Genomic DNA, 13,978 nt, shown 5'->3' on the forward strand with positions numbered 1-13,978 from the left:
AAATATAGTTAGATAGGAGTGAAAAAATTAAAATAAAAGAATTTTAGAATTAAGGCTTAAAGGCTAGGAAGATATGGCCTGTGTGTATGAAGACAAACAAAATTTTGAGTTTAAAAAATTTATTAAAATCTTTCAAACATGTCAGACTTGGTTAGATTTTAGAGTAGTATTATTATTCACATGCAATACAAGGCAAAAAAAGTCTATTCATTCACGTGAGTACTGCAACTACAAAGAGAGAGATAGAGATAGAAACTCATAATAATAAAATTAAAAAAATAAATAAAAATATAACTCAGAAACTGAATTGTATGGTCTTCGACATTTCACTCTCATTCTTATCTCTCTCTTTCTTCTGTGTTCTAAGCTCCTCCACACTCGTTCTCTCTCACTCGTTCAAAGATATATAAATGTACGGTACGAAAATGTCTTCTTTACTAAATTTAGGTGTAAATTACTGTAATTAAATTTTACTTTATCATTAATTTGTTATGTTAATATTCACGTTACTTTTTTTTTTTTTTTTGTAGAGAAACATTACTTAATTATATGCTCTAAATAATTTTTATATTCACATTACATTTTTTTTTTTTTTTTTACAATTTTTCTAATTACATAGTACATGAGACTCATAATAGATAACATTGTCTCTTATATATATATATATAATTCCTTCAATCCCTACATTCCATAAGAGTTATTCAAAGATAATAGAGAATTTTGCAACCTTGTTTCAATATGGCTAACATTATATACAATAAACTACAATGTTTCATTGTTTTGTTTCTTGCTTTTTCCTACGTGTTAAGCGATAGATTTGCTATTGGAAGAGCCATTGGGACTATGAAAACTAAAGAGTTCGTTAAACACAAAGGAACAATCAAATCCATTCAGGTAATAATGAGTACCAAATACTTCTTTCTTTCTTTCCTTCCTTGATTTTTATTTTGATTCAAAATGTTTTTCATATATATGTATATGATTTTAAAATCCCAAACTTATTTAAGGTCTAATGAAATCTTTGTAGGGGGAAGATGGTGACATAATTGACTGTGTTGACATTTATCAACAACCTGCTTTTAACCACCCACTTCTCAAAAATCACACCATACAGGTTATTTATTTATTGCTAATTACATAGGATTTATTTTCTTAATTCATTTATCTTGTATATTAATATCATTAATTTATTTTCTTTCAGCCATTCATACATTTCATATACCTAATAATTTTATGATTTTTTTTTTCTTTGTTGAGTTAGTGTGGCGTAAATCTTTGAATCATTCATGATTGTTTTTATGCTAAATTTTGCAAAAATTTCTCTTTCGATATACAAAATTAAGGAGTCAATTAGAATATTAGAATGTTATCTTCCATTTTATTGTCAAATATGTATTTAAAGTATTCATGGTTGAAATACTCGCTCCGTAGTTACAATGCAAACTAATAAAATAAGTACAAAAATGCACACTGTTTGAAAATAACAAAAAATTTTGACTATTGATTTTCTAGTACCATTGAAACAATGAAGAAATATTTTACAATTCATTTTTATAGTCATTACGATCATAATGGTGAGTTTTTTCTGTATATGAGTCTTGATGATAGAACTCGATTACTAACAAGAATATATAATTATTTTTGTAGAGATTCATCATACATGTGCCTCTCAATGATCCAGAACTAAGTTAAAAAATTTAATTCCACAACATGATGAGATGAAAAAAAAAATGTCCAAACATTCTTTTTAAGTGGAGTTAGTGCCCATTTGATTCATTTTAGGTACGTTATCAATTCAAAACATGAGTTTTATGCGATCGGTAAAATTTTAGGGTTATACAATTCAGTACCAAAATGTGATTTTCTGTATTTTCGAGTGACATGTGAAGTTACAATTGGCAAAACTTGAAAGTCACATTGAATGAATTAATAAAACATTACTGCTGAAAAAGTGTTACCTTTTCCTTAATTTACCGTTAGATTTTTTTTGAAAGTACAATTTTGTCCCTGACAAAATAAACTAGTGATTGCTTTTCCTTATCAATCTCACAATCGCACCTTTTTTCACAAAAAATTGAGAAATCTCATTGTGCTGCTGCTTTGAATTCGTTTCCCTTTCTTACTCTTTTTTTTTCTTCAATTGGTATTGCTTGGGTGTGTGGGATTTTGAAACAAAAAAGAGATCAAATGAATATTGGCAGTGGTGGGTTGTTCATGGAACCATTCGGCCATGTCTAGGGGCTTTTATAAGTGGTGAAGAAGGAAGTAAAAGTAAGTGGTGAAGAAGTAAAAGAAGAGAAAGATCCTGATGAGAATTGGGAAAAGATAAGGAGGAGAAAATGATAAAAGCATGAAACCTAATTGGCTGGAGAAAATATGGATGGGTCCAACTATTGGTGGAGGGGATTTTTCTCAGTAAGATTTGTCCATTTAATCTTAAAATATTGCGTACATGGCCACATTAAGAATTAAAATTCATATTCATGAAGTCTATATTCAAATGAGATCTATAGGCAACATAACATAACATAATCATTACACTTACTTTTGAATTTAAATTGAATATGTATAATTTATGGCAATATAATAGTTTTGTTTTAGGTTGGTAGGTATCGTGTTCTAAGTCAACCTCTTCAAGCGAGTTTTTAAACTCAAAATGGAAAGATTACCACTATGAAAGTTTAGGCTAATACCGGCATATAATGTAAATGGATCTGATTTATTTCCGTGTTCCTGTAACAAGGATGATGGATTCATTAGAATCCATCTAACTAAAAAAACAAATTATTAATACTTACATTTATGGCAATCAGTGAAAAATCAAATAGAATTTTTTTCATGTGCAACATGTTTTTACTCTCTACGATCATTATCCTCATCATCCCACATTTCATTGCATGTCCATTTAATAGATTTACTATCCTCATTATGCCAACAATTTGACATCGACACAGCAAATAAAATAAAAATATTAATTTATTTGAGAGACATAAATTAGAAATATTAATTTATTTGAAAAACCTTGAAGTAGAGATTGTAGAGTAAAAGTTCATCTAAACTTTAGACATAGGAAGGTGGGGCAAAAAGTGAAAAAATACTTAGATGGTTTTCAAAATCCATGCCAAGAAATAAACAGACAAATGTTTATAAATTTATATTCGTAAATTCAAATAATATTCTCCAATATCATCAACCCAAAACTTAACACACAACAACACAATACCAACTAAATATTAAGAAAGCACGGGTGGACCATTTTGGCCTACACACTCAAGTTGGATTCATGTGGACATGCCATGCGGCCGTGGACGCGACTACACGCATGTCCACCGATGATTTTTTTTTTTTTTGTAACGCTACCCGAGTTGGTCCAATTTGGTTTGATTCAGTTTGAAACGGTTTGAAATTAGACTTGATATGAGCCGAAATGCTTATAAAAAAAAAAACTTTAATTTCAAACTTATTTTTTATTTATTTTTAGTTTCAAACTTTCGATATTGTATTCTAATTTATGAACATCATGCATTGGTTATGTATTCACTGTATTATCTACTATTGCCTTTAAATTGATATATGTTTACCATTGTATAAAAAAATGCTTAGCAATTTATAGAGAATATAAATAAAAATATATTTAATAATTAATTAATAAATGTATCTTGTTGCACTCGCGTCTTACTTTTTCAAAAATTGTTATGTTGCCGACCACACCAATACTTTTTCAAAAATTCACTATATGAAATGTTTGTCCTTTATAGTTGTAGCTTTTATGCATAGAAATTGTTGTGGGCTTTATGTCAGATCCACAGTTTTGGCAGTGAAGAATCAGCAAAAACCTATTATGGTTGTCATTCCACCCATTGAAAGGCATAATTTTTGTTATTCCCTCAACTTCAGGGGATAACAACAAATAGTATTCAGCAATAGCCATTTGCAATGTTGGTGAGCGGAGGAACAACAACAAGGCTTTATGAGAGTCGCTGAATTATTTGATGAAACAGGAAAATATGGGGATATAAGTAAACTTCAATCACTCTTTTCTAATGAGACAGTAAATGCAATTGAAAAAATTCATGTTCCCTCATCAAATATAGAAGACAATGGACATAATAAAAGCAACTACTGGACATGTAATACACATAATATATCCATATCTAGGATTTATTTCCAGTGAGCATTGCTTTGATCTTATAAGCTATAACCAATTATATAATAGCATAAAACAAAAACAAAACTTTGAAACAAGAAGGGTCAAAATTAAAGTTAGTTTCAAAAAATCAAACTTTATCAAGCATCAACTTTCAATTTATTCAAGAATACCTTGATCTAAATTGTGAAATAAACTTCATGTCAAATACCATTTTGGTGTTTGACATAGTATTCAAATTTTCATAAATTGAGGTATTTTTCTATTTATAATACATCTTGACATGGTAAAGAGGGTTCACTGGTAGTGTTCTTATATAGTTTATAATTACTACTAAAAATATCATATATAAAACAATGCTGGCATATAATAGGGACATAATACTATATAAACGAAAATAGGTACTTATTCTCAAATATAGGGGCTTCTATTCACAAGGAACACATTCATTCCCTGTTTAAGCACATTGCTTTTGAAAATGTCGAAACATAATGCCAATTGGGTGCGTTCTAATCTGAGATAGCATCGTAATACTCATTACCCTTTTGTACATTTTTTAAAGAAACAAAATACACTTCTACATGCTTCTCTCATAAAGGCAATATCCAATCTTCCACTTACAGAGGTTTGTTATATCAAGGCCAATGAAAATTACTCCAAGAAATGTATCCATCTCATTCTAAATTGACAAGACAAGCATGCATATCTTTAGGACCAAAGTAACACAGATTTTAAGACAAGCCCTCATTAGTGTAATCAAGTGCATTAAACTTGATTCAATTAGATTACAACCATCAAGTTCAAAACATACAGATAAATCTTCCTCTATATGAACAAATTGTAACGAATCCAATAATGGAAAAAAAAAACTAGAAAATATTATCAAATTCAGTCTATATGAACAAATTGTAAAGAATCCAATTGTAGGGAGTAAAGCGATCTAAGCAAGTATTTGGGCTTTGGGCTTTATTGACGGGTGCCAGACCATTTTTGACTAAAGGCCTTTAAGATTGTAAGTCAGCCCACAGGGCGAAAGTCCGAGGATTCGTCCGAAGACTAATCCCTCCTCGGAAAGACCCGCGATGACCCTGGGATTCGCCAAGAAGATTATAGGTGGTGTTCTGGACAAACTGTTGGTTAAGAGGTGGATCTAAATATCTTCTAGACGCAACGGTGTGAAAGAAATATCTCAGAAAAAGGCTGCTACCTCCATATTAAAGACCCTACACCTATCTCCCTGGCCGCATTAATGGGAAATGACCCCTGAACAGTAGAGTTTACCTTCTTGCTATTATTTAAAAGACTTTAGGAAGGTGGTGGAAAGGGGAGAGGATCTAAGGATAAGATTTGTGTAACACGTGGACAAAGAGGGAAGAAGAAGAAGTATTTAAGGAAAAAAAAGAGTAAAGAATAGAGGTTGGTCAGTTAGCGAGAGAGGGATTAAGAACTGTAATCTTCGAAAGAGAAAGAGAGAAAATACATAAATCGTCCTCGGCTTACGTCCGAGGAGGTTCCTTTGTCATATTTTTTTATTGTTTGCACATACTATAACATTCTAGTCTGTTTATCAAGCTTCCAACACCACTAAAATAGATTTCAAATCCACACTCTACAAATTTTATTGTTTAAGGCTCATTGGGCCTAAGCCCAAGTTTGTTTTTGGGTCCAGACGCAATTGTGCCCTTACACCAATAATGAAAAAAAAAAACTAGAAAATAATATCAAATTCAGTGTTTCTTCGGTAACAAGAAACTGCTTATGGAAAGTTTAATGAAAAAAAATTAGAAAGTAATATCAAATTCAATGTTTCTTGGGTAACAAGAAAACTGATCATGGGTTTTGAATAGATAGAGACGACAAATTAACTAGACAAACAATACTTTCGATGACAAGAGTTGTAATTATTCAACTATAAAGTCTATAAAATATGTAATACTACAAGAATTGTGAATTAAGTTAACAAAAAATGAAACTTTATCAAGCATATTCTTTCAGTTTTCACATTGAACAAAACTAATAAAAAAAAAAGGAAATGAGGCAGAAAAAGAGAGAAAAGAGAGAGAATGTAATAATTACAATATTATTAAAGGCAAACGAAAATACTGAAAGAAAGAGCCACAGAGATGGCAAGTAGAGAGAATTAGCGGAGAGAACGTGAAAAAGAAAGAATTGCAAAGTGCATGGTAAAAAGGAAAACATTCTAGTTATTATATATTATAAGAGAATGACGGCGGGAAAGCCATTACAATACTAACTGTCTAGTTTACACCCATGTGGCACTTAAAAAATTAATTTTTTAATCAAATATTGACTAACTTTTTAATAGCCATGGTGTTGAATTTAATTATTCCCAAATGTTTTGCACCTAAATCTTATATATAAATAAAATCCCTTCTCTCCACACACACACACACACACACAAAAAAAAAAAAAAAAAATCCCATTTGCCAATGGATTTTGGGGTTTGATATATGCGTGAGCATGAATCTGTGAGTGTGCTATGTATGCTGTGTATTTCTTGTAATGCAGCTTGTGTGCGTGATGTGTGCTTGTGAAAAAGAATAGATACTACCCGCTTGCTTTAGAAGCTTTAATAAATTAAGAAAAATTGTTGCAATAACATAAAATGAAAGAATTATTGCAATAAATTGATACAAATTATTTTTGCAATCTACTGCAACGAAAATTTCAAACTAATAGCTTATTGCAAAGAAGTTGTCATTACAATAATTTGATATTAATTCTTTTATAATCTATTACAATGACAAACATGAAACTGCATTGAATATATTGTTGCAATAACTTAGTATCAGTTATTTCATAATCTATTGCAATGACAAAATGAAGTAATTATCTATTACAATAAAAATATCATTGCAATAATTTAATCCGACTTATTTTGGTTAATTATTTGCAACCATAACATGCACATGGTAAATAAGAAGCTATTAGTTTCAGTATTAAAAAGTCATGTCAAATACCATTTTGGTGTTTGTCAAAGTATTCAAATGAAACTTTATCAAGCATCAGCTATTAGTTTTCACATTGAACAAAACTAATAAAATAGGAAATGAGGCAAAAAAAAGAGAGAAAAGAGGGAGACTATGATAACTATAGTATTATGAAAGGGCTTGAAGTAAAAAAACAAAAATACCTGAAAGACAGAGCTACAGGGTTGACTAGCAGAGAGAATATAACACAAAGAGAATGTGAAAAAAGAAAGAATTGCAGAGTGGATGATAAAAATGAAAAAATTGTAGAAAATTATATATTATTATTATAAGAGAATGATGGTGGGAAAGCCATTACAACACTAACCGTTTAGTCTACACACGTGCCACTAATAAAATTCACATTTTAAAAAAAATAAATCTTGACTAGCTTTTTAATAACCATGGTGTTGAATTTAATTACTTCCAAATGCATTACACACCTAAACCTTATATATAAATAAAATCCCTTCTCTCAAAAATAAAATAAAATTCCATCTGCCAATGGATTTTGGGGTTTTGATATGTGTTCTTGTGGCTACGTGTGTGAGCATAAATCTGTGAATGTGCTATGTATGCTATGTGTATATCTTGTAATGCAGCTTGTGTGCGTGATGGGTGCATGTGAAGAAGGAATAGATGTTACCCACTTGCTCTATTTACTCTGTGTTCTGCTGATAATTGAAAAAATGAGCAAACTTTTCGTTAGGCTTTGAGCTAAAAATAGAAAAAGAAATATGAAAGATTTTAAACAAAGTAAGAAAGAATGGTATTGGGTTGTTTTTGTTGTGCTCCATCCCCTTTTCTCTCTTCCTTTGCTCTTGTTTCTTGTTGAAGCTGCTGCCTTTGGTGCTACAATGGGGTCATCTGCTTGCTTGTTGTTATCTATTATTTTGGGTTTGTGGAAGAAAGGAGGTTGCTTTTTGGAGTTTGTTGTAGTAGTTGTGGTTTGACAATGGTTGTTGGGATTATGAAAAAGGTGTGACTCTGGGGTTTTTGGCTTGATGGTAGAACGGAGAGATTTTTATGTGATTTTTGGGGTCGTGCAAGGAAGGTTTTCTACATTGGAACTAGGATTTTCGTGGAGATGCTTAGAATGAATAGCAAGGAAAAATGGATTTGTGCCTTCAAAGTGTTGTTGATTTAGATTCACTTTCTCAAATAATATTCTCCAATATCATTACCAAAACTTAACACACAACAACACAATACCAACTAAATATCAAGGAAGCATGTGTGGACCATTTTGGCAGGTGCACACAAGTTGGATTTGTGTGGACGCGCCATGCAGCTGTGGACGCGACTGCATGTGCCTCCACCGATGATTTTTTTTACGCTTCCCAATTTGGTCTGATTCAATCCAATTCAGTTTGAAATGGTTTGAAATTGGACACGATATGGGCCGAAGTACTTGTTAAAAAATGTTAATACCAAACTTATCTTTTATTTAGTTTTAGTTTCAAACTTTCAATATTGTATTCTAATTTATGAGCATCATGTAATAGTTATGCATTCATTTTATTATCTACTATTGCTTTTAAATTGATATATGTTTACTAGTATATGAAAAAAAAATGGTTATAAATATATTGAGAATATAAATAAAAATATATTTAATAATTAATTAATAAATATATCCTGCCACACCCGCGTCCGACTTTTTCAAAAATTGTCGTGTCACTGCACTGCACCAAATTTGAACCCAAATTCGCACCATGCTTCCTAGCTAAATATTGATAAACATGAAATTTAGTTACCTTATGAACGACATGAGGCTACCATGAGGGTGTATTTGATTCCATGCCTCCCAAATTATTGAAAGGTGACTCACTTTTGTTCGAGGGAAAAACTCACGTCATTCCGTTGTTGCAACTACCCTATCTAATCAATCTCTCTTCAACAAAAGCTACCCCCTGCCTACCATTCCTCCATGTAAATGAGTAGCCACTAAAACCCATGTCAACCAAACCACAGTGGAGGAGAGTGTTTCTGAATTCAACCATTGCAGTCATCGATCTACTATTGCCACCATTTTTTCATCTGAGGCCAACAGTTCATTGAAATCACCTAAACATACCCAAGGTAGAGATGCTTGGGCATGTAGGTGTCTCCTGAGTCTCCATGATTCAAGTTTGAGTTCTTCCTCCGGAAGGCCCTATAACCCTGTTAGTCTCGATACAGGTGAAGTTTGTGCATGTACGCTCACTATAGTTTGGTAAAAAGGTTTGTGTGTCCATGGTCACATCTGCTCTCCAAAGTAGTGCCAATCCATCCTTACGACCTTTGCATGACACCGCTAGCATACCATAAAAACCCAACTCCCTTTTTATTGATTCCATCTCTCTATCAGTCAATTTTGTTTCTATGAGGTACAAATTTTGGGAGCTTGCTTCCTCACCAGTTCGGAGAGGACTTCAATTACACGGTTGTTCCCAAGCCCCCAGCAGTTCCAACTTAGAACGATCATTGTGATCGGTGGGGCTGAGCATCAACCTCCACCGTTGATAATTCATTTTGTAGTTTGCTTTCCTCGAACTTGAAGTGCTTAGCTTCATCACTCCCATGGTTGTTGCTATCATTCTGTCTCTTTGTGGCCACTTTCAATAGGCTAGACTGGGAAGGCTCGGTTTGTGTTTTGGCTAGGGAGGGTATGATTTTTCCACGCCAACGCCAATGTCTATTGGACATCACTGCATGTCAAAATTTGAAAGAATTATACTTGACAGATTTGAGCATTACACAGACCAATATCTTCACTTCAATATTTCTAGATTCCCCTACCTTGAAACTTTGGAGGTTAGTGAATGCATCATGTTGGAAAGGGTCAAGATTTCTGCACAAAGGCTTAGAATGTTAACATTTGATGCATGCGAAAAGCTTTTGGAGCTTGAAATTGATAGTCAAAATCTGTCATCGTTCAAATACCTCAGTTTAGAGAATGTATTTCCTCTGATTTTTTCAAAGAATGCTCCATGTCCTTTTGAGCTTACTTTTACATTAGATAATTTTGTTGACACTCTTTGGTTCCTTAAGTCGAGGGAAGTTCTAGTAATGTCAAATCAAAGAGAAGTTTTGAAGCTAACAGTTATTTGTGAGGAGGTATGTCCACTAATGCAAATATATCTATTTTCACCTATTTTCTTCCTTTAACGTCTTTTCATATTTTAGAATTTCACCTTTTGTATTCTGAAACATATTTTTACTTTTCATTGAATTATAGGTTACATTTAGGGTGGGTTTGGATAGGGAGGTTGGCGTCTACGTTTCATGTTTCAGACTTTTTTCTTTTTTTTTTCCTGCGCACAAATTTCATTATTTCAACAGGAGACATGATGCACTATTCATCACTGTGCGTGAATAGTAACCGCACAGTGGTGCACTGTTCATGTACTTTTCACCTTTTTTTTAAAATTAAAAATGGGACCCGCAGCACTATTCACACATTTAAAAATTATTTTGCTACAATGTTTTTAGTTTTCAATTTTCAATTTTCAGCTGTATCAAAACGGATCAATCTTGAAGATTTGAGAGGAATTACACTTCCTCTGTCATTCAAACTTGAGCTTATGATGCTAGATGTACGGATCTCGGCACTGTCAATAGATTATGGAAGTCTTATAGATGGTTTGCTTTGGAGTTGTCGTCCAAAACAATTGTCATTGCCAACAGGTTTGAAGTCCCGGAAGAAGTGCATAAAGGTATGATTTTTCTTCTACTAGATTTTAGAGTGCCCCTAATTAATTATATCTTCTGTTGCATGTTAGGTGATGAACTTTATGCAATTATACTAGTGATTAAAATATATGGGAAATGTGGTTTCTGATTTTGAAAAACCTATCCTTTTGATGTCAAACAATTAGGATTCATAAAATCAATTGCAGTAAAGTAATAAAGTAGTTTGTTTGTTTGGTTGCATTTTGTGAAGGATTTTAATAACCCACTATGTTTGTTTAATAGCACATTATGCCTAGTTCATTGTGCTTATGGGCAAAGTAAAAATGGGCCGGATCGGGCCAACATGGCCCATTGATGACCGCTAACTAGTGTAAATTTCTGTCTAACTATAAAAATAAAAGTTCATGAAGTTTGTACTTGATAAAATATTTTCTTGATTTCTATCCCCCAAGAACCTTTGAAAACTCCAAGTCAAATATGGTCGGTTTTTTTTGGGTAGAAGGCAAATATGTTGTAGATTAGTAGTGGTTTGATTGTGCACAAATAGGATGAAAAATGTAAATATTATTATTAATTTGTTAAATTATTTGTACTTTTTCCTTATTTGCCACAACCTGACAAGCTAAAAAGCGTGGGGATTTGAGACTTAAACCTCTCAAATAGGTCTGTCCCAAAATAAAATATCAGCACAAGAGGCAGTAGCTTTGAGACCCTTGGTGTGTACATTTACATTATCTGTTTTGAAAATCAAAGATTTGTTTAAACAGGCCTAAAAGATTAGGGATAATTAGAGAGTATTTATAGTACCATAAATTTGTCCATCTAGAATAAAATTTTACTTAAAAAACTTTATTAGGTAGGAAATTTTCTTAGAAGGTATTATGTATTAAGGATCTATATGGAAGTATACAAATAAATGAATAATGATCTGTGAATGATACTCTCATTATATTCCTATATTATTTTACTTTATTTTTATTATAAGACCATGATATTCTATAATTCTAGCACTCAAGCCTCATGTGATTCCTATGATGAAGTTTTGACAAACGTTTGATCTTCTATTAATACACGAGGCGAAAATAGGTTTTTGCCTATTTCGTGCAAAAAAATTAGCAATTTGCCCCCTTTCTCAAACTAATTAGGGAAATACTCCTCTTTTGAAACTCAATTTTCTTAAAATCGAGTTTCAAAAAAAAATTCTAGAGCTCTATAGTGGCGTTTTAAGGAGCCTATAGTGACGTTTTGCATGAACTCGAGTTCCATGCAAGTTTTTTTTTTTTTTTTCGGCCTATAACTCAAATTCATGGAGCTCGAGTTCCAAAAATGCCACTGTAAGTTTCTTAAAACACCACTATAAGCTTCTTAAAACACCACTATAGGGCTTAACTCGATGTTGAGAAAATCAAGTTTCAAAAAAGTGACATTTTCCTAATTAGTTTGGAAAAGGGGGGCAACACTAATTTTTTTGCACGAAATGGGCAAAAGCCCATTTTCTCCTAATACACAGTATCATAAGTAGATAAAGAGTTTTATCCATTTTTATAAAATATCAGGTAGTCTAAAATAACTATAGTTCTACAATCCAAAATGTTATCAATTATTTTGAAATATGCACAGTTTTTACCATGCACAATTCCTTTTTTTTTTTTTAAACGAATAATTTGATGAATGAGCATTTTAATTCCAAACGAAGAAACCAAACAATTGTGCAATCAGTTGCCACAAGAAGCATACAAGTTGCAAGTAGTTAACACTTGCTTCTCTGAAGACAGTGAAATAGATGCCCAATTTGCATTACAGAACTCTGCTTTAGATAGATTTTTAACGATCTTGCAAAAACAATTTTTGATGTTCTTGGTTTGGAGGAGACATGTTACATGTGCGACTTTATCTAGAGAATTTAAATGGGCGTCAAGCCAGAGGTGGGTAATTGGCCCCCTTTTAATGTTATTTGAGTCATGTAAGTGACATATGTGTTGTTTTATACAAATACTTTGATTAAGCAATGAGGTTGATTAAGAAAATGTCAAATTTGTCTTAATATAATTACACTTGCTGGATCTAATTATTTGTCTCTAATTTACTTGAACACTAGGTGCTACGTGAAAAGATATTGGATAAAAAAGATCGGGGCTGCTCTTGTTGTTGGAGACATCATTTTAAAGGTGCAAATATCAAGAGTATTGCTGGGATTGAAGGTGAAAGGCTTCTTGATTGCAAAATTTTGTTAGATACGTTGCCTACTCTTGAAAAAGGTCAAGAGATTTAATTCAGATTGGATTGGAACACCATTTGCATGGAAGGGTGCATTAGACTATAAAGTAATATAGTCTTGTGAAATAAATGCTTGTCAAATTTGTATTGTCCGTTTGATCAACACTTATGATTAGACATTGCATCTTCCTTATTTTTGAAATTAAATTTATTTGTTTGAAATTTTCTTTTTTAATTTTATTTTGTTATAGGGATAAAGCTTAGACTCGAATTTTTTGTGTTGCTCCTAGATTCTTTAATTAAATTCAATCATTTGATGGGTAAATATATATTTTTCTTACAAGATATATAGAAATTCTACTCTAACTTAATCTAAGTATATATGTGTATGACTCTCTCCTAAAAAATTGAATCCCGGCCCTTGCGCTCCCCCACCCACCCACCCACCCACTCCACAAGAACTTGTACTTCTTGTGGAGTGACCATCACCTTAAGGGTACATGGTGAATTTGATATCTAGATACTAGATAGTGGAGAGGGGGGGAGGTGTGATTCACATTAAATAATTGAGTTTAATTTTCCTTGTGAGTATATTACACCTTTTGTGCTGAATTGGTCAATTCAATCATAGCAATGCTACCAACTCAACAATTTATAATTTATCCACACAAAAAATACTTCTCCTTTCATTACTTTATCCCATCTCTAGCCCTTCTTCTGCATTCACTGTTTCAAATATTGAATTCTTCTCAATGGTCAAGCAGTTTCCTATCGAAATTGGTCTGACTTAAAACAAAATTTGTATACTACTTTTTCAATTTCAAAATTTATATATTAATTTTTCAATTTAATTATATTATGTATCGTACTTTACCAACTACATATATTGTGAATTGGTAACTTCATAACCTTTCAAGATGCATGAATCATATGAAAAATTGGTTATGTG

General features: G+C 32.1%; 1 protein-coding gene across 1 annotated transcript; it reads left to right on the top strand.

Moving 5' to 3' along the window:
- Positions 1 to 9,810: 9,810 nt before the first annotated feature.
- On the top strand, positions 9,811 to 13,084 carry LOC142634756 (uncharacterized). The gene is made up of 4 exons (XM_075809022.1): positions 9,811 to 10,236; positions 10,358 to 10,406; positions 10,633 to 10,835; positions 12,911 to 13,084. Exons 1-4 carry the CDS (start codon positions 9,811 to 9,813, stop codon positions 13,082 to 13,084), a joined length of 852 nt encoding a protein of 283 aa, XP_075665137.1.
- Positions 13,085 to 13,978: the final 894 nt, after the last annotated feature.

The sequence above is a fragment of the Castanea sativa genome, chromosome 5, assembly GCF_040712315.1.
Source record: "Castanea sativa cultivar Marrone di Chiusa Pesio chromosome 5, ASM4071231v1".
Taxonomy (NCBI): Eukaryota; Viridiplantae; Streptophyta; class Magnoliopsida; order Fagales; family Fagaceae; genus Castanea; species Castanea sativa.